General features: G+C 49.5%; 1 protein-coding gene across 15 annotated transcripts in view; it reads right to left on the bottom strand.

Annotated features, from left to right (window-relative positions):
- BIN1 (bridging integrator 1) overlaps positions 1–21656 on the bottom strand; it is a 157306-nt gene that overhangs the window by 46561 nt on the left and 89089 nt on the right. For 8 of the 15 annotated variants that reach the window (XM_038421804.2, XM_038421807.2, XM_043504898.1 and 5 more), the window contains exons 3-8: positions 21199–21253; positions 20538–20632; positions 17186–17281; positions 10884–10991; positions 8165–8257; positions 549–634 (exon numbers count right to left, since the gene is read on the bottom strand). In XM_038421804.2, coding sequence (XP_038277732.1) covers positions 549–634; positions 8165–8257; positions 10884–10991; positions 17186–17281; positions 20538–20632; positions 21199–21253 — 533 coding nt within the window. The remainder of the gene's footprint in view (positions 1–548; positions 635–8164; positions 8258–10883; positions 10992–17185; positions 17282–20537; positions 20633–21198; positions 21254–21656) is intronic. The other 7 variants (XM_038421810.2, XM_038421806.2, XM_043504899.1 and 4 more) reach the window with 1 other exon arrangement.

The following is a 21656-nucleotide window of genomic DNA, read 5'->3' as shown; positions in this document are numbered from 1 at the left end:
CCCAGGCGCCAGCCCGAGTGGGAACGTCCACACTGCTGGTTTTAGCCCTATAGCCCGAGCCCCGCAAGCTTGAGTCAATTAACCCGGAGTCCGAGACTAACTGCCGTGGATTTTTCTTTGCAGTGTAGAAGAGCCCTAAATCCCCTTCCCCACTATGTCGCCAGTATATTGAAGCTCTCCCTAGGCAGATTTTCGAGACCCCTACCACCCGTTGTACCACTTTGCCCCACTGAAACTAACATGCAAAATTAAAGATCCCCTGCCATGCCCTAATGCGCTATGCAATTTATGGACAGCCCCTAAAAGCAACACACACTGGGTGGCTACTGCATTCCCAGAAGATCTGGGGACGGCAGGGTCTTGGAAACAGGATGGGGGTGGCTTCTGTGAATGCTAGAAGAGGCCCAGAGAGCTGGAACGCACCCAGAAATCCAGAGCAGAGGGTTACCCTCAACCCAGGCCCTCCTTCACACCGATGGGGCAGCTGATCACAGAAATGACCTCCCTAAGGGGCGACTGGCCTCTGGCAGCCGCCCTCAGGCACTCACCTATTCCATAGTGAAGGCAGCTCCTCCTGCAGATCGAGGTTCATCTCCTCAAACACCTTCTGAGCTTTCACCAGCTCTTCTTCCGCCTTCACAACAGAGACGGGACAAGTCAGCGCCCACCCAGCTCCATGCAGTGCAAGGCATTCGCTGCTTCCCTCGCCAGTTGGAGAGACCAGGCAAGGGAGAGCCCCCGCACCATACTGGTCTTGCTGAACCCCTTTAGGGGCAGCCTGGGGTAATTCTCTGCTGAGGACAAGGGGTCTAGTTCTCCTCTCACTTACCCCACCTTTTATGGTGATGCCACTCCCCTAATGGACTGCCAAGAGGAAAGATCAGACCCCGTGGGTTTACTTCAGCCTACTCCATGGACATCAATGGTGCTGAGCCGGCTGGACACCCCGCTCCAGCTTGAACCCCCTGTGCACAGGAGAATCGAAGGCACAGGGCTCTGCACTGCCAGGCAAGAGCTTAAATCAGCTGACGAGGAAATCTCCGTCACGGGGTGAAACCTTCCACAGATGCAAAGCACTGGGGGCAGGGGCGGGTGGCACCCCGGGGATCCCCGCCTGGCAGAATGCTGCTGGGTAGTGGCCACGTAGGAGCAAGGCTGATTGGGCTCAGCAGGGAGATGGCTCTGAATAGCAAGGACAGGCTTTCACAGCCATGAGCCACAGTCTGGAGACAGCAGCCAGGATGGCAGCTAAAACCGGTGCCGCGAGCCGTGTGCCACACATACCAGCCCAGAGAACTATGACTCCTACACTGGGGTCTGATCAGGATTTTAACTCCAGCATTCAGCCCAGCAGCCTGCCTGCTCTGCCCGTTGGCCCGCTGTCTGGTGAATCCCCCTATCTCCCATTGCCAGCACAAGGAGCGCATGACCAGGGCAAGAATTCTGGCATAATGCAGAGACACAAGACGCTCATGGCTCCTACTACAAACAGCCCAAGTCAGAACCAGGTACGTCCACTGCCCCACACACCTCAAGTCAGCACCGGGCACGCCCACCACCCCCTTCACCCTCCCTCCAATGCAGCAGTGGATACACCCACCACCTCCTACTCCCCTCCCAAGTCAGCACTGGGCACACACCCCTCTCACCTCCAATGCAGTACCGGGCACACCCACCACCTCCGTACTGCGTTGCCCACCCCAGTCCGCACCGGGCCACGCCCACCGCCCCCCTACCCCCCACCACCGAGTCAGCACCAGGCACGCCCACGCCCACTACCCCCCACCCCGAGTCAGCACCAGGCACGCCCACCGCCCCACTACCCCCCAACCCCAAGTCAGCACCAGGCACGCCCACCGCCCCCACTACCCCCCACCCCGAGTTCAGCACAGGCACGCCCACGCCCCACTACCCCCCACCCCGCATGTCAGCACCAGGCACGCCCACGCCCCATACCCCCCACCCCAAGTCAGCACCAGGCACGCCCACCGCCCCACTACCCCCCACCCCAAGTCAGACCAGGCACGCCCACCGCCCCCTACCCCCCCTGCTCCCCCAGTTAGCCCTGGGCACGCCCACCTCCCTAACTCCCCCAAGTCCAGCACCGGGCACACCCACCACCACCCTCCCCCTGTGTCAGCAGTAGCCATGCCCACCACTCTACACCACACCCTTAAGTCAGCACCAGGCACATCCACCACCCCACTCTTCCCACTCCTCCCTCTTTCCTCCCCTTCAAGGGCCTGTACTGTGAACGGTTCCAGTTTCAATGTTTCCATTCTCTGCCTCGCCCCTGTCCGCATGGTGGGGAGAGAGAATCAGCGAACCCTGGAGAGTAACCACCCCGCAGCACAGCTTAACAGGGAAGGCCATGCACAAGCTGCTGTATATATTACAAAACAATAGCGAGGAAATGTCCCCAATGCCACAGTGCTCTCCAGCCTGTGTGCAAATCCAGCCCCACGGGGCCCACCTCTCTCTGCCTTCCTATTGCCACGGAACCCTTCAGAACTGGAGGCTGGCTTCCTGCCCCCTTCCAAGCGACAAGGGGACAGACATTCGCCACGTAGAAGGAGATTTCTGATCTGCTCTGCTAATGAGGTTAATAGAGAAAACCCAGCCTTTAGGGCTCTCCGTCTCAAGGGATCGGGCATGCACACAAACCAGATTGACGTCGGGGCGGGGGGAGCGGGCAGTCAAGAAAGTTGAGGCATACTGTCCTGCGTCCTATGTCGGCAGACTCCGGTCCGATTTCTGGTCTCCTGCTTCTCTGGCCAGGGGGAACTAGCCGAGGAAGGGCTCAGGGGTATCTCACGTTCTAGCCCCACACCCAAGTTTCAGAAGTCACCAGCCCTCAGCAGAAGCCTGGAGTGATGTCCTCAGTGCTCAAGGTCAGAGGACAAGGGTTCCTGCCAGAGGAGAGAGAGCTGGGTACTGGAAGAAATGCCCACCTTGGCCTGTCTGTGAAACAGTGGGTCTCTAACAGAGATATGGAGCCACTCCAGGGAAGGCATAGAGCAACGGGAGTGACATCCGTCTTACTTGCGCACTGGCGTTTAGACAAGCCCACTATTTACTGTGGGCTTGCAAAAAATGAACCCTCTCCTAAACGGAGATGCCGCTTTATGCTATGCAGGAGGGCAGAGGACAGGATCAGGAGGGTCTCTTCCTGCCTTAAGATCTATCAGGGCATGAATGTTTCCAATCCATTCGCTCAAAAGGAAAAATTAGTGTCCCCTTTCATTTCCACACCAGGCTTGAACCATAGCCAGGACTTCAAATCCCCAGAGGCGAAGATCCCCATTAAACACTGTTTGTTTTTCAGTAGTCCCATTGCACAATGAAGGAAATGACATGGTCCCTCCCTCAGATTTATCCATTCTCAGGCCGAAGGACCCAGAAAGCAATCCTGCGCCATCTGTGAGTATTGTGACGGCCCCAAAGCACAGCACTAAAAGCCTGCAGGCCAGTGTTCATCTAGAAGCGTAAGGAACGAGGGGTCCATGCAGCTCAAAGCTATGGCTAAGGCTCCGTTGTGGATATTCAAATCCCTTTGATATTCCAGTGATAGAGCTAGATTCATTTCGCTCGGTGCTCTGGCCAAGCAATGGTGTAGGGGTACCCAGGATCAGCTCTACGCAGGATTTATTTTTGGTTGGATGCAGCAGGCCTGATTCTGTGCAGCGCTGAGTGACTCCTCACAGCTGTTCCTCAACTCCCATTGCCATCACTCCACCGTTATGCCAAGAAAGGGAACGTCTACACTGCACACTACGGGCAGACCGAGTCAGGTTTGAGCCCGAGCCCAGTTCCGTCCACACACATCTCAGTCTGACTCGGGTCAGTAAGTACTCAGGGCCTGGATTCTAGGACCCTGAAAGGAGGGTGGGTCAGAGTCCAAGTCCCACTGAGAGGCAGGTCCAACCCTGTCATTTTGCAGTGTGGAGGTAGCTCAAGCTGCAGACCTGAGTCAGAAGGTCTGTGCAGTGTAGTATGGACATGTTAGCACAGCTGTGAGACCCTGCCTGCCAGCAATTGTAACCCAGGCTTTACAATGCAGTACAGATGCTTAAGCACAGGCTTGAAAACAAGGAGTCCACAAGCCCGGGGTCCCACAACCCAGGCTAATGTGCAGTGGGTAGAGAGTCCAATGCACCAGATGGTCAAAGGTATTTAGGCACCTCTCTCTCTCTCTCACGAACTCCAATTTTGATTTAGGCATGCAGGGTCTGGGCCTAAGTGACTTGCCCAAGGCAACACAGGAAGCAGTGTCAGAGCAGAAAACTAACCCAGATCTCCCAAGTCTCAGGCTAGATCCTAACCCATAGGGCCATCCTTCCTCTCTGGGGAACCAGAGGGACACCACCACTCAGTTAGCTGGTTACTCGCTGGCTGATGGGACGGACCACCAGAAACACTGTGTTTTGCTGGAGCTACAGATCACCAAGGACACTGCTGCTTAGACAGGAGGTCAGCGTTTCAGTGGAGCTAAGGAGCTGCAGGAATTTGCTGCTCTAAGCGGTTTCCTTTTTGTTCCAAATGGGGGGAGAGAGAGAGAGAGAGAGTCACCAGAATGCTACAGTGTAACCCGCTTACACCCCCTAAGAGGAAACCTCCCGAGGGTTCACAAGAAACTCCCACTATTTTCTATCTGTTAAAGGCCAGGCAGGTCGGTTATTTGAAAGGTTAATTGTCAACTCATCTTTATATTAGAAAATCAAAGGCTTGCCCAGTCTTAGACTCCCCACAAAAACAGATCAGACAATTAGGGAGATTGTGACGATGAGTAATTGGCAGGAGAAGAGATTTTTACTCAGGCTGTTTAACGTTCTGGGTTTGATAGCTTAATGCTGATTCCTTTGATTATGAGCTGAGAAACTTCCGCTCCAGTTGTGTAGCCTCCAAGAAGCTTCTAGCAAATTCTCTTTTCCCTGGTATTTCTCAGCAGAAAAACAAGCCTAAAGAAACTTTCAGGCCCTTAGACATCAAGAAGCAAAAAAAGTGTACAATTTTTCCTTCTTTGCAATTTGCCCCTAAAGATGACCTCTGCAATCTTCTCCATTAGCCAATGCCTCAGTTTATGTGCGCACTCACAGCCATTTTTATTGGCCAGTATCATATCCAGTACGATCAGAAATTGGCGGTTGAAAACTCCCAGGTATTTGAAGTGTGGCTGTCATAGCTAAACAGTGATTCATTCACTGATCAAGTTTCAGAGTAGCAAGCCGTGTTAGTCTGTATTCGCAAAAGAAAAAGGAGTACTTGTGGCACCTTAGAGACTAACAAATTTTATTTGAGCAATAAGCTTTCATGAGCTACAGTCACTTCATCGGATGCATTTGGTGGGAAAAAACAGAGGGGAGCTTTATATACACACACAGAGAACATGAAACAATGGGTTTATCATACACACTGTAAGAGAGTGATCACTTAAGATAAGCCATCACCAGCGGGGGGGGGGGGGGGGAGGGGGAAGGGGGAGAAGAAGGAGGAAACCTTTCATGGTGACAAGCAAGGTAGGCTAATTCCAGCAGTTAACAAGAATATCAGAGGAACAGTGGGGGGTGGGTGGGAGGGAGAAATACCATGGGGAAATAGTTTTACTTTGTGTAATGACTCATCCATTCCCAGTCTCTATTCAAGCCTAAGTTAATTGTATCCAGTTTGCAAATTAATTCCAATTCAGCAGTCTCTCCTTGGAGTCTGTTTTTTGAAGCTTTTTTGTTGAAGTATAGCCACTCTTAGGTCTGTAATCGAGTGACCAGAGAGATGAAGTGTTCTCCAACTGGTTTTGATGTTATAATTCTTGACGTCTGATTTGTGTCCATTCATTGTTTTACGTAGAGACTGTCCAGTTTTGACCAATGGACATGGCAGAGGGCATTGCTGGCACATGATGCATATATCACATTGGTAGATGCCCAGGTGAACGAGCCTATGATAGTGTGGCTGATGTGATTAGGCCCTATGATGGTGTCCCCTGAATAGATATGTGGACAGAGTGGCAACGGGCTTTGTTGCAAGGATAGGTTCCTGGGTTAGTGGTTCTGTTGTGTGGTGTGTGGTTGCTGGTGAGTGTTTGCTTCAGGTTGGGGGGGCTGTCTGTAAGCAAGGACTGGCCTGTCTCCCAAGATCTGTGAGAGTGATGGGTCGTCCTTCAGGATAGGTTGTAGATCCTTGATGATGCGTTGGAGAGGTTTTAGTTGGGGGCTGAAGGTGATGGCTAGTGGTGTTCTGTTATTTTCTTTGTTGGGCCTGTCCTGTAGCAGGTGACTTCTGGGTACTCTTCTGGCTCTGTCAATCTGAATCTGTCAATGTTATTTCTCCCCCCCCCACCCACCCCCCACTGTTCCTCAGATATTCTTTTCATAGTAGCAGCCGTGTTAGTCTGTATTCGCAAAAAGAAAAGGAGTACTTGTGCCAAAATTTGTTAGTCTCTAAGGTGCCACAAGTACTCCTTTTCAGATATTCTTGTTAACTGCTGGAATTAGCCTACCTTGCTTGTCACCATGAAAGGTTTTCCTCCTTTCCCCCCCCTGCTGCTGGTGATGGCTTATCTTAAGTGATCACTCTCCTTACAGTGTGTATGATAAACCCATTGTTCATGTTCTCTCTCTCTCTGTGTGTGTGTGTGTGTGTGTGTGGTGTGTGTGTGTGTGTGTGTGTGTGTGTGTGTGTGTGTATATAAATCTCCCCTCTGTTTTTTTCCACCAAATGCATCCGATGAAGTGAGCTGTAGCTCACGAAAGCTTATGCTCTAATAAATTTGTTAGTCTCTAAGGTGCCACAAGTACTCCTTTTCTTTATTCACTGATCAAGAATGTGAGAGAGCATTTGAATGAAAGCGGATGAGATCACTAGGAGTTAATGAGTAGGTACTTGGGTTTCTGGGAGTCAGAACAATGACTTAATGTCCTCCCCCCATTCAGGGTATTTGTTTTTCTTCCTCCCTCCTGTCTGTCTGCTCCTACTGTAGGTCCCTGAGATTCAGATGCTCAAAAGGTACTTAGGAAATGTTTTAAATGGAAGTTAGATGCCTACAGACCTTTGAGGATCTGGGTCCAAGTATTTCCATGAAACAGTTACCATGGAAGATTCCATCAAGAAGGCACGTTTCTCCTTCCCACTGCCCAAGCAAGGAGTGGAACAAAGAATCCAATTTCAATAACTATAGTTTCATTGACTTCACTTACTAAACTCCTTCCCTGTAGGTTCTCAATAATAATATCTATTAAATAATATATTACTATCTAATAAATAATATTACTATCTAATAAATATCTGGAGAAAAATAAAAAATAGAAAAATATTATTACTAAATAATATCTGGAGAAACCCTGCTTTCAGGCAGCCCCAGGACCTGCAACTTGATGGTGTTCGGTCTAGTGCTGGATGTACATCTTGCATCCATTTCTAATCCAGACTGGACCTCTGAGGCCTTGGGAGATTCTCTCAGCACTTGTTCTATAAATGAATAGTTTCAAATCTGCATTTTTGGATCTCACCCTGGGAAAGTTTTGCAACTAATTTGTACAAATGTATAAACCACTTCTGCTTTTTGCTGTGGTATTTTGCATCCAGCTTTACTGAATGGCAGAAATTCACAAGGCATCTTCTTAAGGTTTCTATTTTTAACCATAAAATCTGCTTCTCATTTAGGGGAAAAAAATAAAAAAGATACTAGAGGAACTGGATGGGATCTTTTGTCCCAGCCCCATTTTACATCCCTTGCTCCCGTGTTCACTTCATGGGGTAAAGCCTGTGGCAGATTAATGCACGGGCCTATGGGATCCGTGCCCAGGGACCCTGGCCAATTTGGGGGCCCCTGAAAGAGCACTTAGGAGCAGCGGTTGGGGCCCCATTGAAAGGAAGGTGCGGGGCAGCCCACGTGTTCTTTGTGCCCAGGGCCCCCAATAATCGAATTCCACCTCTGGGTAAAGCATAATAGAGTTTTACTGGAAAAAAATCACTGATCTAACCTACCCAGATGTAACTTCACTTAAGGTCATGGTGTTAGACCAGGAAGAAATCTGACCCCTGAACAACAAGGACACACTTTATGGAGAGCCTAAAGTGAACACTGCCTGGAAATTAAACGCATATTACGGGACTAGAGCCCAAAATAGCACATGCGGGGGTTAGAGCCAGGTAGGTAGGCAATCACCTGATTTCGGAGCAGATTAGTTTGAGCAACGAGATGAGCTTGTAGTTTTCCTTGGCACCACTGTGGCGCAGCTTTCTCAAGCAGCGAGACAGGCTGCATGGGGGAGCGTTTTCAAAGGAAAGAGAAAACAAAAATGAGAGAGAGAGACAGACATCTGTTTAGAAAACAAAATCACAAGAGTGAGAGCATTACAGGCTGGGCCAACCCAACACCACCAAGGCAAGAGACACAGCATCTAGGGGACAATCAGTTACAAATCCTTCAAAGCATGCCAAGTGTAGCAGTAATTAATGCTGTGATCTGGAGACAGAGAGCACCAGGGCTGGGAGACTGTTCACCAGCAGCCCAGCTGCAAAGAGCAACAGACAAGAATGGTTAGTGACTTAGCACACAAATGCCACGTGTTGAGTTTCCTCCGAGTGCCTTCAAGGAGGACGGGATTAATTCATCACTCTTGTCCACATGCAATTTTTTAAAGTCCACAGCACTCTATTTTAATGGAATGTTGTCAATTAAGCAGTAAGTGGCAGGATTCTTAAGGTGTGTGTGTGCATGTGTTATAAGAAGTGAGGGGGGGGAAGGAAGGATAAGCCCAAAAGAATTCATGATGCTGTTGGTGTTATTCTAATATCATGAGAAAACATCAGTTAGCGCCCAGTATTTGCTCTCCACTGTAACAACAACAAGACTTTGCGTTTCTCCAATGCTTTTCCATAGATGTCAAAGCAGTTTACAAAGGCAGGTAAGTAGCATTATTCCTATTTACCAGACAGGGTAACTGAGGCAGAGAGGGCTGATGGGTCAGGCCAAGCCCACTGCAGTGACTGGAAAAGCCCCCATTGACTTCTAATTGCTTTGTCCAAGTGACCCAGAGGCAGCATCAGGAACAGAACCCTGGGCTCTGTCCTTTGGTCCACATTGCTCATCGACCTTATCTATTAATCCATCAACAACCAGTCATCTGTCACAGAGCGTCAGCACATGAGCAGTTTGTGGGAGACCAGCGAGTGCTGCGAAGCTAGAGGAGTCTAACTTCCCAGACTTGAAAATACCAGAGCCAGAGGCCTCAGGTTCGAATGTTCATATATGAATCACCGCAGCAAGTTTTAAAATCGCCAATTAACACCACCACCCCAAATGAAAGATTCCACCTCCCCACCCCCAGGAAAATTCCCTTCTTACTTCTGCATGCTTCAAGAGAAAAGCCAGTGGAAAGTTCTGTTAATTGAGCCATTCGACTGGCTGACCAGCCTTATGTGTTGAATGAGGGACATTGGTTTTTTCCATACCTGATGCAATGATTCTGGTTCCTAAAGTCACCTTCAATTTTGTTCCCTGGTTTTGCCCGGTTATCCGTAGTGCAAGCAATGATAAAGAGATAGTAAAGACCGAGGGCTTAAAATAAAGTGCTGCCAACCAGCCATCCATCAAGTGCAAAAGCAGCACTTAGAAGGCAGATTAGCCATTAGGTCCCAGATATACAGAATCACGGTTAACTTTTCCAGAGCTAGTTAGAGCAACATCACCTTCCAGGAGCACTGGTGTATTTTGAGATAGAAGCATTTGGTGATTGTTAATTGAAGTTTTTGCATCTCTCCCAATTCGGGGCGGGGGGGAAAGAGCAGGGAGAAGAGAGAGAATAAAGAAACATCTCCCTCCTCTCTTCTTCCACCATCCCTAGCTCCCACACAGCTCATCCCTCCCCTAGACTAGGATTTAAGGTGTGCTGTTAGCATGTTCTGGCTAACACCTTGGAAAAGTCTAGTGTAGACCAAGCACACTTGGATGAAATCTTGGCTCCACTGAAGTCAGTGGCAAAATTCCCCATTGACATCAATGGAGGCAGAATTTCACCCACTGTCTTTAATATGTGCTCACAGGCGGGTGCCGAGGCTAGTATTCAACCATTTTAGCACATGTTCAAGTCTACTCTGTCTTGTCCACATTAGATGTTTCAAACATGTTAGCATCACACATTAATTCCTAGTCACGACTGAGCCCAAGTGATCACAGAGGGCGTAGTTTCAGAAAAACTGAAGAGTATTCAGACAACAACTGAATTGCCAATTTTGCTTTGGCCGCAACAACTTCCAGTCTGAAAGAGCAAAGCTGTTCAGGGGACTATTTATACAGCAGGAATTAACAGAGCAGAGGCTCTGAACACGTCACGGCCATGCCCAAGCTGAAAGTGCCAGGTAGTCCCTCCCAGCGAACACTGTTATAGCACTGTTGATCAGAGTGTCTCAGAACACTCTGCAGACTTACTGAATCCAGGGCACAGCAGCCAACCACTTATTCTCATCACCATTTTACAGATGGGGAAACTGAGGCATGCAGGTATTCAGGATCAGAGAAGGAAATAGAACCCCCTCCTGCCTCCCAGTTTCTAGCTGGCACCGTAAAGTCATTCTTCCTTTCTCACTCAGGTTTCTGTGATCACCAAAACCATGTACCCCTGAAATCTGTACCAGATACACTGCACAGAAGATCAGCTTCAGTGCACTAACACCTTCAGAGCCTTCTCAAAGTTTATTTGGGGAGTAAAAATAAATGGATGGGTGTGACCCTTCCAAAGAGAAAACACTCTGGCAGGATCATTGCATGACAGTTCTCTAAACAGAAAGCACCTGGGAACGATGAGTCAACATGTTAAAACTTCCTAAATGAGCAGTTATTAAAAACAATAATAAATGAAAGCAGGGCCCGCCCTGTGCTTTACCTTGGCAATTTTTGTTTCATCTTTCTTCTTTGCAGTTTGTAGGGATTCAAAATGGTGTCTGGCACTGTCGTAATCCACAAGCTTCCTCCCTCGCTTAGCAATCCGAGACTGAGAGAGAGAGAGAAAAACCACCAGCTATGAACAGCCAGAGCCATGAAGTTTAGACCCTTGTCAGCTGAACTCCACAATTAAACCCCTCCTCAATTACACCTCATTAAGTGAGTAAAGAATTGGCCTTTCTGGGTTTGGGCTAGCTGGAACCCCCTGTTGCTTCTGGGGTTCAGACCCCATAATAGGTCACCCCCTTCAGAAAGTCTCTGCCATCAGCAGCATTTTCCCCAGGCATCAGGGAAACGTCTCTCTGCATCACCCTTCTCCATTATCTGTGACGCACCAACTGCAGTGGACATGAAGCAAAGATGGCCTCCAACCCAGAGCCCAATACTGTGATTGGATCTTTTTGCACAGAGCCCTCCACCTGGACAAAGCCCTCCGTTTTGAAAGCCAAGGTTACACATTTCCTCCCGAACATGCAATGGTGTTTGTGAACAACTACAACCCACGCTGGGAGCCGTGCAGGCCCCTTCGTGCCACACCAGTTGGAGTTCTTTGTAAATTAAGAAAAGGAGTACTTGTGGCACCTTAGAGACTAACAAATTTATTAGAGCATAAGCTTTCGTGAGCTACAGCTCATGAAGTGAGCTGTAGCTCACGAAAGCTTATGCTCTAATAAATTTGTTAGTCTCTAAGGTGCCACAAGTACTCCTTTTCTTTTTGCGAATACAGACTAAACACGGCTGCTACTCTGAAACTTGTAAATTAAGCTTTCTGTGCAGCTCTTAATGAATTCAGCCACAGTAAAACCCATACACAATTCAAATGTGCAGCCCCATGATTCTGCTCTCTCACAGGATCCTGATCCAAAGCTCCTCAAGATGACTGGAAGGGCTCGGATCAGGCTCTCATTCAATATCCTTCTAGAACAGCTGGGTAAAAACTTTTCGGATGGGAAAAAACAAGGATTCTAAGATGCTCCTTTGCAATAAAAGCAGCCTGATCTTTGAGTCAATTTGAAATAACTATCAAAAAAAACAAGAAATAAAAAAGAAACCAAGCAGAGAGAGAGGCCCAGTTGCTGTTCGAATCAGAACTACCCTAAGCTTCCAGAGCCACAGTGCTGGTTCATGCCCCTTTCTGCTCATTGCATCCTTTAGAACAGTGGTTTTCAAACCACGGGTCGCAACCCAGAACTGGGTCATGGCGGCTCTGGTCAGCACCACCAACCGGGCTGTTAAAAGTCCCATCGGCAGTGCTGCCCAGCTAAGGCAGGCTAGTGCTCACTTGTTCCAACACCACACTGTGCCCCAGAAGCAGGTTTGGCTGCTAGGCAGGGAAGCCACGAGTGCCGGCTCTTGGCCAATGGGAGCTGGGGTGGGATGGTGCCTGTGGGTGAGCGCCATGTGGAGCCGCTTGCATGCCTCCACCTAGGAGCAGGACCTGCTGCTGGCTGCTTCCAGGGCGCAGCATGGTCTGTGGTACCAGGACAGGTGGGAAGCTTGCCTCTGCACCCCAGCTGCGCCGCTGACTGGGAGTCGCTGGAGGTAAGCCAGTGCCCCAATCCCCTGCCCCAGCCTTGAGACCCCCAAACCCAGAGCCCCTTCCTGCACCCGAAACCCTTTATCCCCCACCCCACCCTAGAGCCTGCACCCCAAGCCCAGAGCCCTGACCCCCCTCCCCTACACCCCAACCCCCCTGCCCCAGCCCAGAGTCCCCTTCCACTCCCTGAGCCCCTCATTCTCAGCCACACCCTGCAGCCTGCACCCCAACCCTCTGCCCCAGCCCTGAGCCCCTCCCACACCCCAACCCCCCCCATCCCCAGCTCCGTTGGGTCACGGGATCTCCTTGTGTATTCTAGAAACTCCACAAAAATGCACTCAGAAACGTTCATACTGGGTTACACAATATTTTATACAAGTAAACCCTAGACAGTGACCTTCCCCGGAAGGGGGGGGGGGGGGAACGGCTTGTGCCCCTTTTTGCTTCTTAATAATGGTTACAGAAGGCCTGAAACGTTTTTGGTTTTTAAATCTGCTTCTTAACCATTTAAAAAAAAAAACCCACCCCTCAGGAATATCAGCTTCCCTGTTCCAACTAAGGTCTCCTTGAAGGTCCAGAGAACTGAATGGGAGTATTCACAGCCCTTAACTGAAGGACCTGGTTGTTCTTTAACTAGGAAATCTTTCCGCCCACCTGGTTTCTGTGTATTGGAGTTAAATGGCTGTTAAGACAAACAAAAGCCTTTTGACAATTTGACTAAAATTCTCCCCCATCTCACTCAATCCGTTCCTATTTCCTCATTACTTGCAACATCGTCATCACACCAGCTCCTGCATCCCAGGAGAAGCAGAGGAATTTCTAACGAAAAAAAAGCTTTGTTTAAAAACAGAAAAACCTCTCGGTCTGTCTTGCTAGATCCTAAGGAAGCAAACATGGCACAAATCCATTTTGTTTCTTTTTTGCAGGTCACCTTGATAACGCTGTATGTTCTTACGTAAAGCTTTGCTGGGGAGTCTCACTGATGTAGAATTTGCAAAATCTTTTGTAATGGTTTTCGATCAGTCATGCAAACCGAATTTGACTCAAGCCACTGCTCAGTGCGGGTGGCAAATGTATGCATGCTGAATAGGACTTTACCAGAAGAGACAAAATTGTTTTGCTTTGTTTTTTTTTTAAAACCCAGACCACTGAAAGATTTTTTTTATTGTAAAAGAAAAAATAAATGTGTCTTAATATAGGCCCCGGAATAGGAATCGAATCTCTAGCTAATTCTAAGAAGGGATCAAAAGATGGGCAATGCTTTGATTATAGAAGGATCTAAACGCAGGAGGTTGTTTTAATTTCTCACTGTTTGGAGAATCATTTGGGAATAGGGTTGCCAAGGGATGTATTACTGGAGGTTTCATCCCAGGACATCATCTGTAATTACAGATTACTCTAATTCCTGGAGACTCCAGGATAATCCTGAAAAAATATCAACCCTACTTGGGGATTGAGAAAGGAAAAAAAAAAAAAAAAACACATCAGTAAGGCTGCAATATTTGTGGTCTGAGATTTTGAAAGGAGTGTTTGGTGCTCAAATTCAGGGGAAATTTGGGTGCCTGACGCCTTTAGAAAAAAGAAAAGGAGTACTTGTGGCACCTTAGAGACTAACAAATTTATTAGAGCATAAGCTTTCGTGAGCTACAGCTCACTTCATCGGATGCATTCGGTGGAAAAATACAGTGGGGAGATTTATATACACAGAGAACATGAAACAATGGGTGTTACCATCACTCTCCTTACAGTGTGTATGGTAACCCATTGTTTCGTGTTCTCTGTGTATATAAATCTCCCCACTGTATTTTCCACCGAATGCATCCGATGAAATGAGCTGTAGCTCACGAAAGCTTATGCTCAAATAAATTTGTTAGTCTCTAAGGTGCCACAAGTACTCCTTTTCTTTTTGCGAATACAGACTAACACGGCTGCTACTCTGAAACCTGTCCATTCCTAAGAAGAAAAGGAGTACTTGTGGCACCTTAGAGACTCGCTCATTCCCAGCTTCTGGCAAACAGAGACTAGGGAAACCATCCCTGCCCATCCTGGCTAACAGCCATTGATGGACCCATGCTCCTTGAACTTATCTAGTTCTTTTTTGAACCCTGTTATAGTCTTCGCCTTCACAACATCCTCTGGCAAAGAGTTCCACAGCTTGGAAGAAGATACCTATTTTTTCCCCATGGTTTGACCTCTGATGTACAGTGATAGTGGAAACTATAGAAGCAATTGGGGGGGGTGGGGGGGGAAGAGGAGCCCCAGGAAGCAGAGACCCTATGTGGTTGCACATGTTCACACCTTGCATTATGATCCTGGAACCAGAAACCATTTGTTGTTGTTTCTGGAGGAAAGTGCCACTTTAGATAGTGACAAAAGTTTAAGCTAATCAGGAAGGGGAGGGGAGGAGGAGGGTTACTTTCCTACGGAAGGAGCCAGGCTGACACGTCCCATATGGTGACATTGCTACAAGCGCTGCCACATGGAAAAGCCCATTCCCTGTGCAGCTGTTTCAAAATGAACTGGTGCTGGAGGAGGGAATGGGGCTGGGAGAGAGAGAACTCACAGGATATCATATGATCCTGCACAGTCAGCAGAGACTCCCACCCCTCCTGAGTAGCTGGCCACATGCAAACAGATTTTAACCCAATACACAGATCTGCCTGCCACACAAGCCTCAAACATATTGGGCACTCGCCAGCAGCACTGGCTCCTTCCTGACTGCTCTGCACTTCAAGGGGAAGGGAAAGCCAGGGCACCAACGGGGGGGGGAGGGGGGGGGAGGAAATCAGTCACTTAATGGGATTCTGCTGACCTGTCATGCAGGGGCCCTCCCTGCTCCAGTTTTAAAAATGAGCCAAAACACAAAAAACAGATGGGGCGGGGGGGGGGGGGAAGAGAGAGGCATGCAGAGTGCTTGGGGGAATCCCTCAGCAGCACTTGCATTCCCGCTTGGTCTTTCAGTAGCTGAACTTGGGTAGGAAAAGCCAGGAGCCTGTTTTCCACTAAAAAACACCAGTGTGGCAGGTTGGATCCGGCTGCTCTGTGTGGACCTCATGCTGCTCCCACTTCAATGGAGAGACTCAGAACTAACTTTGTTGCCATCCGTGGAGCCACACTAACGTCATGCTGGCTTGCCAAGAGAATCACACACACAGCCTGCAGCCTTGCGCACAAACATAGCCTGGTCCCAGTACTCCCTACAGTGCTGGCCTGAATAGCACAGAGCAAAAACCAGGCTAATCCCCATGCAGACCCTACCCTCCACTGCAAAGCTGTGCACGAACTCCAGGGAGCCTGGTGGGAGAGAGGCAGGGTCTGCCAACAGCGGCTTTCTGGGCAGTGTGTTCTCTCCAATTGGCATGCGCTATGCCAGAACAGCTCATGAGCTATAATGTGGCTCGGACATGGCAGAGCCAGAGGGAAGGTTGGCACTGACGGGGCCAGGGGCTCCCAAGGTGCTTCAAGGACCATTCAGGCAGATGTATGCGAGGTCACCCATGTATTTTCTCATTCCATCCCCTGGCTCTGCTTGTAGTGTCTCCTCTAGAAGGGGGAAATGCAGCAGGCTTGCTGGTGTATCAAAGCCCCTGAGTATCACAGGTAAATTTCTCTCTCCTGCACCTTTTAACATGGGAGAGGGGAATAAGGACCATTATGTAGTTTCAGCTACTTCTCTTCAGTGCATTAGATGCCACTGCATTAATGCCCGACGCGGCTTTTCCCTTCCACAGTCCCAGATCTGTGGTAGCAGGAAAGCACAAACGAAGCCTTGTTTGGGTGGTTTTATTCCCTTTACAAGGCTGGTAGACAAAGAAACACTATTCTAGTGATGACAGAGGGTTTCCAACTGAAACACGTTCTGCTCACAGGGGGCTGATGAAAGCCCGTGCATTAAAAAATGCTACCGCACTTGGTAAACGGACAATTCCCCAGTCTGTGGCATGGAGCCACTCTCCAATGACAAGAATTAAAAGAGCAGGGGAACCAGAGAATATTTATGACAAGTGAAGCGTAGAGCTCCCCACAAAGCTTGAGTGTGCAGATCTGACGCCTTCCCAGGGCAGCTCCAGTTAATCCAGCTATTGCACCGATACGTAGAGGACAATCTACGTGGGAACTGATCCTGCAGCATAGAATCATAGAAGATTGTGGTTGGAAGAGACCTCAGGAGGTCATCTAGTCCAACCCCCTGCTCAAAGCAGGGCCAACCCTCAACTAAATCATCCCAGCCAGGGCTTTGTCAAGCTGGGCCTTAAACACCTCTAAGGATGGAGATTCCACCACCTCCCTAAGGAACCCATTCCAGTGCTTCACCATCCTCCTAGTGAAATAGTGTTTCCTAATATCCAACCTAGACCTCCACCACTGTAACTTGAGACCATTGCTCCTTGTTCTGTCATCTGCCACCGCTGAGAACAGCCGAGCTCCACCCTCTTTGGAATGCATCCAATAGCAGCATCCCCTTTCCTTCTCTTTCACATACCCCACACCCTGGCTGCCAGGGAAGCTATTCACTAGCCAAGAGAGCAGAGGATTGGTGTTTGGCCAGCAGGGGGCAGTGTGATTTCAGTGGGGGGAGGGGTGTGCCTATGCCACATCCATTTCGTTACCCCCAAGAGAAGCGCTCGTGCAAAGCCCCAACCTCAATTCACAGCATCCCAGAGACTCTCCAGCACAACGTGACAGGAGTGAGGGGAGCAACCTACTTTGATGTCCGGGAATTGGCCAAGGTAAGTGTCCATGGTTAGAAGCGCCTGATCCACAAGCTTCTGATGGAAATCCACCCACAGCAGGTCATTGTTCTGAAAGACAAAAGGAACATGTTTATGAGCATGATCAGAATGCTTCACATTTCTATTGTCAGTGATCTCCAAGCACATTACAATCTATGAAGCCTCCCAGCATCCCAGAGGTAGTTATTGAGTCTCTTTTGGAGAAACTGAGGCAGACATAGCCCAGATCAAGAATTCTGAGGCTCAAAAGCGTGTCTCTCTCACCAACAGAAGTTGGTCCAATAAAAAGGTATTATCTCACCCAGCTTCTCTCTCCAATATCCTGGGACTGAAACAGCCCCAACACCACTGTATATCCCAGGTCACATGGTAGATGCAGAAATGGAACCCATAAGTCCTGATTCTCCTACTCCAACTGCTAGACCAGTGGTCACCAACCGGTTGATCGCAATCGACTGGTCGATCCTGGAGCCTCTGCCAGTCGATTGCAATCTCCGCTAAAAGTCCGGTGGTGCAGCAAGGCTAAGTGAGGTTCCCTGCCTACCCTGGCCCCTGCTGTTCCTGGAAGCAGCTGGCATGTCTCTGCAGCCCCGGGGGTGGGGGGGGAGAGCGGGTCTCCATGCGCTGCCCATGCCTGCAACCCCCTCCTGCATCCAAACTTCCTCCCAGACCCCACTGCCCCAGCCCTGAGCCGACACCCAAACTCCCTCCCAGAGCCTACCCCCCGCCCCCTAACCCCCTGCCCCAGCCCCCTCCTGCACCTACACTCCCTCCCAGTGCTTGTGTAGGGCTGACAGACCCCTATTGTCGATGAGCAGGATCGAACCTCGAACCTCTGGAGCTTAGTGCATCAGCCTCTACATCATGAGCTAAAAGCCAACTTCCTGTTAGCTAAGGCTGTAGCGCAGACTCAATCTCTCTCTAAGTGATCTCAGGGATACTAGATGGGACAGAACACCACACCCAGAAGGTGTGTGGCTTACACTTGCACCGCTCACCCCCTCCTGCATCCCAGTCCCCAGGCTGAGCCCGGAGCCCGGAGCCCCCTCCTGCACGCCGAACCCCTTGGGCCCCAGCCCAGAGCCTGCATCCCCTCCTGCACCCCAACCCCCTGCCCTAGCCTGGTGAAACTGAGTAAGGGTGGGGGAAGAGCGAGCCACAGAGAGAGAGGGGATAGAGTGAGTGGGGTGGGGCTTTGGGGAAGGGGCAGGGCCTCAAGGGGCAGGGTAGATCCTGGGTTGATCTTAAATTCAAAAAGCGATCTTGTGCGTAAAAAGGTTGGAGACCACTGTGCTAGACCGTACTCCCCGCTAGGTACCAAGACCATCTGTTCGGTTTATCTACCAGCCCATGCCTCGTGTGTGTGCGCGCCTTCCCCCAAATCTCTCCTTTCCTTTCCTAAGACCAACTGTCCTGGGAGACGGTATGAGTAGTAATAAAGGGCTCTGAATGCCAATGCTTCCAGCTGGTGTGGCAGAGCTGAGAATCTCCATATTTGTGTGCATGAGACTCATGGCACTACAGGCTTGATCACGCTTCAGTTGAAGTCAATGGAAAAAACTCCCGCTGACTTCAATGGATCATGCCCTATATGCAGGCAGCACGTCCCATGCAACTGGAATAAAGCTGAGGAGCAGGCTGGTTTTCTCCCCAAGCCAAAAGCTGCAGATGACCTATCCTGTAAGAGCCAGAGGAGGAAGACCAAAGGAAGAGCATTCACCACAGTTCAGCTTATTTGTTACATTGCAAACTGTGCTTACACTGAACACAGTTTCAATAGAAGTTTTCTTTAAAAGCCATTAAAGATCTTCATCCCCAAATCAACCTGCCTACAGCCACCACAATCATTGTATCACTACATCCAAGGTACACGCCCCAAAACGTCCACACCTTACACCTCCCTGTGGGTCTCCTCCTGCTAGAGTGACTGCCGCTTGGCTTTAAGTAGTCGTGACACCCCCTAACACCTTTCTCTGGATGCCCCGGAAAAAAAAAAAAAAAATCTACTGGTGCAGAGAAGGCCCTGCCAGGAGCTCGTGATTAAGTTATAATTAACTCATGGAACTTGGTTGGATAAACAGACCCAATAAAACCTCTGTCTCCTTGAATAACCCCTTTATTCATAACAGTGACATTCCCCCTCTGCTTTAGCTCCACCCCACTTCATGCTGCCCTTCCCTTTCATATCCTTGACAGAGACTGCCCTCCAAGCCTAAAAACACCCTCCTCATCCCACTCTCTCCCTCAAATCCCCACTCGGCACACAATTCGACCACGCAGTCTCTCAGCCTTAGTCCACCCCTCCCGACTAGTGCCGTGACTCGTTCCTTTCAAAGCACCACTTTTAAATGAGCGAGCGCTGTAAGGAAACCTTCTCATGCCCATTCAGCGCCAGAGCTCGTCTATTGTTCATCTTCTTAGATTGTAAGAAGGGTGAGACAGGGACTTTGTCTCTAACTATCTAAAGGTTTTATACTGCTGCCCACCACCGGAGTATCTGAGCACCTGCCATGTACAGTCAATGGGGGACAAACAGGGTGAGGAAATTTCTTTTATTGGAGCAACGTCTGGTGGTGAAAGAGACAAGCCGTCAAGCTATACAGAATTCAGGTCTGGGAAAGCTCAAAAGCTTGTCTCACCACCAGACGTTGGTCCAATAAAAGATGTTACCTTGTCTCTCTAATATCCTGGGACCAACATGGCTACAACAACACTGCAAACAATGTACGATCAATAGCAATCACAAAGTCCCCAGAGGGCCTCACAGAATCTGTGGCACACCTCCCGTTTGGGGGTTAGGGTAGGGTCTTTTCTGTAGAGCGCCGAGTTCACCATCAGCAGGTAACTCGCAACGACATTTCACAGGCAGCCAGCGTGAAGGGTTTAAAGGGTTAATATTGCATCTTGAGACATCTGGCAACCATGCAAGCGGCTGTGCGTTGCTGGAGATAAATCAACTAACCTAACCTAAGTGCGACTCTAAACGCTGCTTCCCCAGTGAAAGAGACCAGACATCCTGACCAGACGGGGACAAACAGTTTACCTGGGGATGGCTAATTATCCACATTTTTGCAGGGCTGAGAGAGCCAGTACTTCCCCTGGTGCGATGGGTGGATAAAGTCCCCACCCATGACATATTTAGGCCAATGTTCTCTCTGAAGCGGCTCCTGATGGCCAAAGCCATTGCTTCTTCCTAAGATCATTGCTGCCGGACAGATGTCTTGCAGTAAGGCTCCCAAGTCGAGCGCAGGAGGTAACTGCACTGGTCCCGCGAATCAGCTCTCCCCCAGAGGCCAACCTCCCACCCCAGCATGGAGTCTCTCACCTCAGCTATTTTGCTGGTATCATCTCTCCCAGGCCATTCTGGCTCATACACTTCCTGCAAGCATTCCGTCAGCTTCTTGGAGGCCTCATGCATTGCTAGGAGAGAAGAGAGGGCAGCCTCAAAATCTGAAGGACAGAGCTTCACTAGGGCACCATGAGCCCCTCCCCGTTGCTGGCAGGAACTCAACTGCGTGGAATGGATAAAAGGAGCCTGATTCTAGTTTAAGGCAGGATATTTTCCAAGCATGATCCTTGCTAATACATCTTGGACTCGCAACAACATGGATGTTTAAAGAAAAAAAAAAAGAAGGAGAAGGGGGATCAAAGATCTAGTCACTCAAACAACAGGACGTTCAGTGTTCATCCTCCCCTAGCAGGATAGAGGAGAGGGTCTCCTACAAACCTACACCAGGACCACCTGACTGCTGGAAAGAGAAACCAGCCTCCGCACCTTAATGTCTCCCACCAGAGCCACCTTGCTGACTGCCTGAACAACCCCACCAGCCTCGGGAGCAAGAGATGTGAAACCGGCACTCCATCACCAGGCCAGTTGCTCCAGGAAACCCTATTTGCACAGGACAGGAAGAGCTATGGCCAGGAAAACCCTATTTGTGGTGCCAACTGTCGGAAAAGTGACAGACCTCCAGTTGCACGGTCGTTACCTTTTACAGAAGCCAGGTAAGTTCGGAGATCCTTCTGCAGCTTGCTGCCTTCTGCCTGCAAAGACAAGGAAAAGCCAGCTGGTTATTGTTTTGTACAGAGGGAGCTGGATTTGTGCAGGACTCATCTGTGCTATGGAAAAAAAAACAAACACCACCACACACACCCAAATCTGCCCAATACAGCCTGACAGCTGAGGAGCTGACACAGAACTAAAACTGTATGCAGAATGGAGCAAAGTGAACCAAGAAATCAAGGCATATGAGGCCATTTAGCCCAATAGACCCTGATCCCCATAGGGTGCGTCTACACTGCAGTCTAAGCCACGGTCTGTGGGACCTAGGCTTGTGGATTCAGCGTATTCAATTCATGCTTGAGCATCTACACTGCATTGTAAACCCCGGCTTACCATGGCTGGCCCCGGATCTTACAGTTTCGCTAACACATCCAGACCTGCTGA

The sequence above is a fragment of the Dermochelys coriacea genome, chromosome 11, assembly GCF_009764565.3.
Source record: "Dermochelys coriacea isolate rDerCor1 chromosome 11, rDerCor1.pri.v4, whole genome shotgun sequence".
Lineage (NCBI taxonomy): Eukaryota > Metazoa > Chordata > Testudines > Dermochelyidae > Dermochelys > Dermochelys coriacea.
Note: the sequence above shows the minus strand (reverse complement) of the source record. Positions and strands in the feature narration are given on the sequence as shown.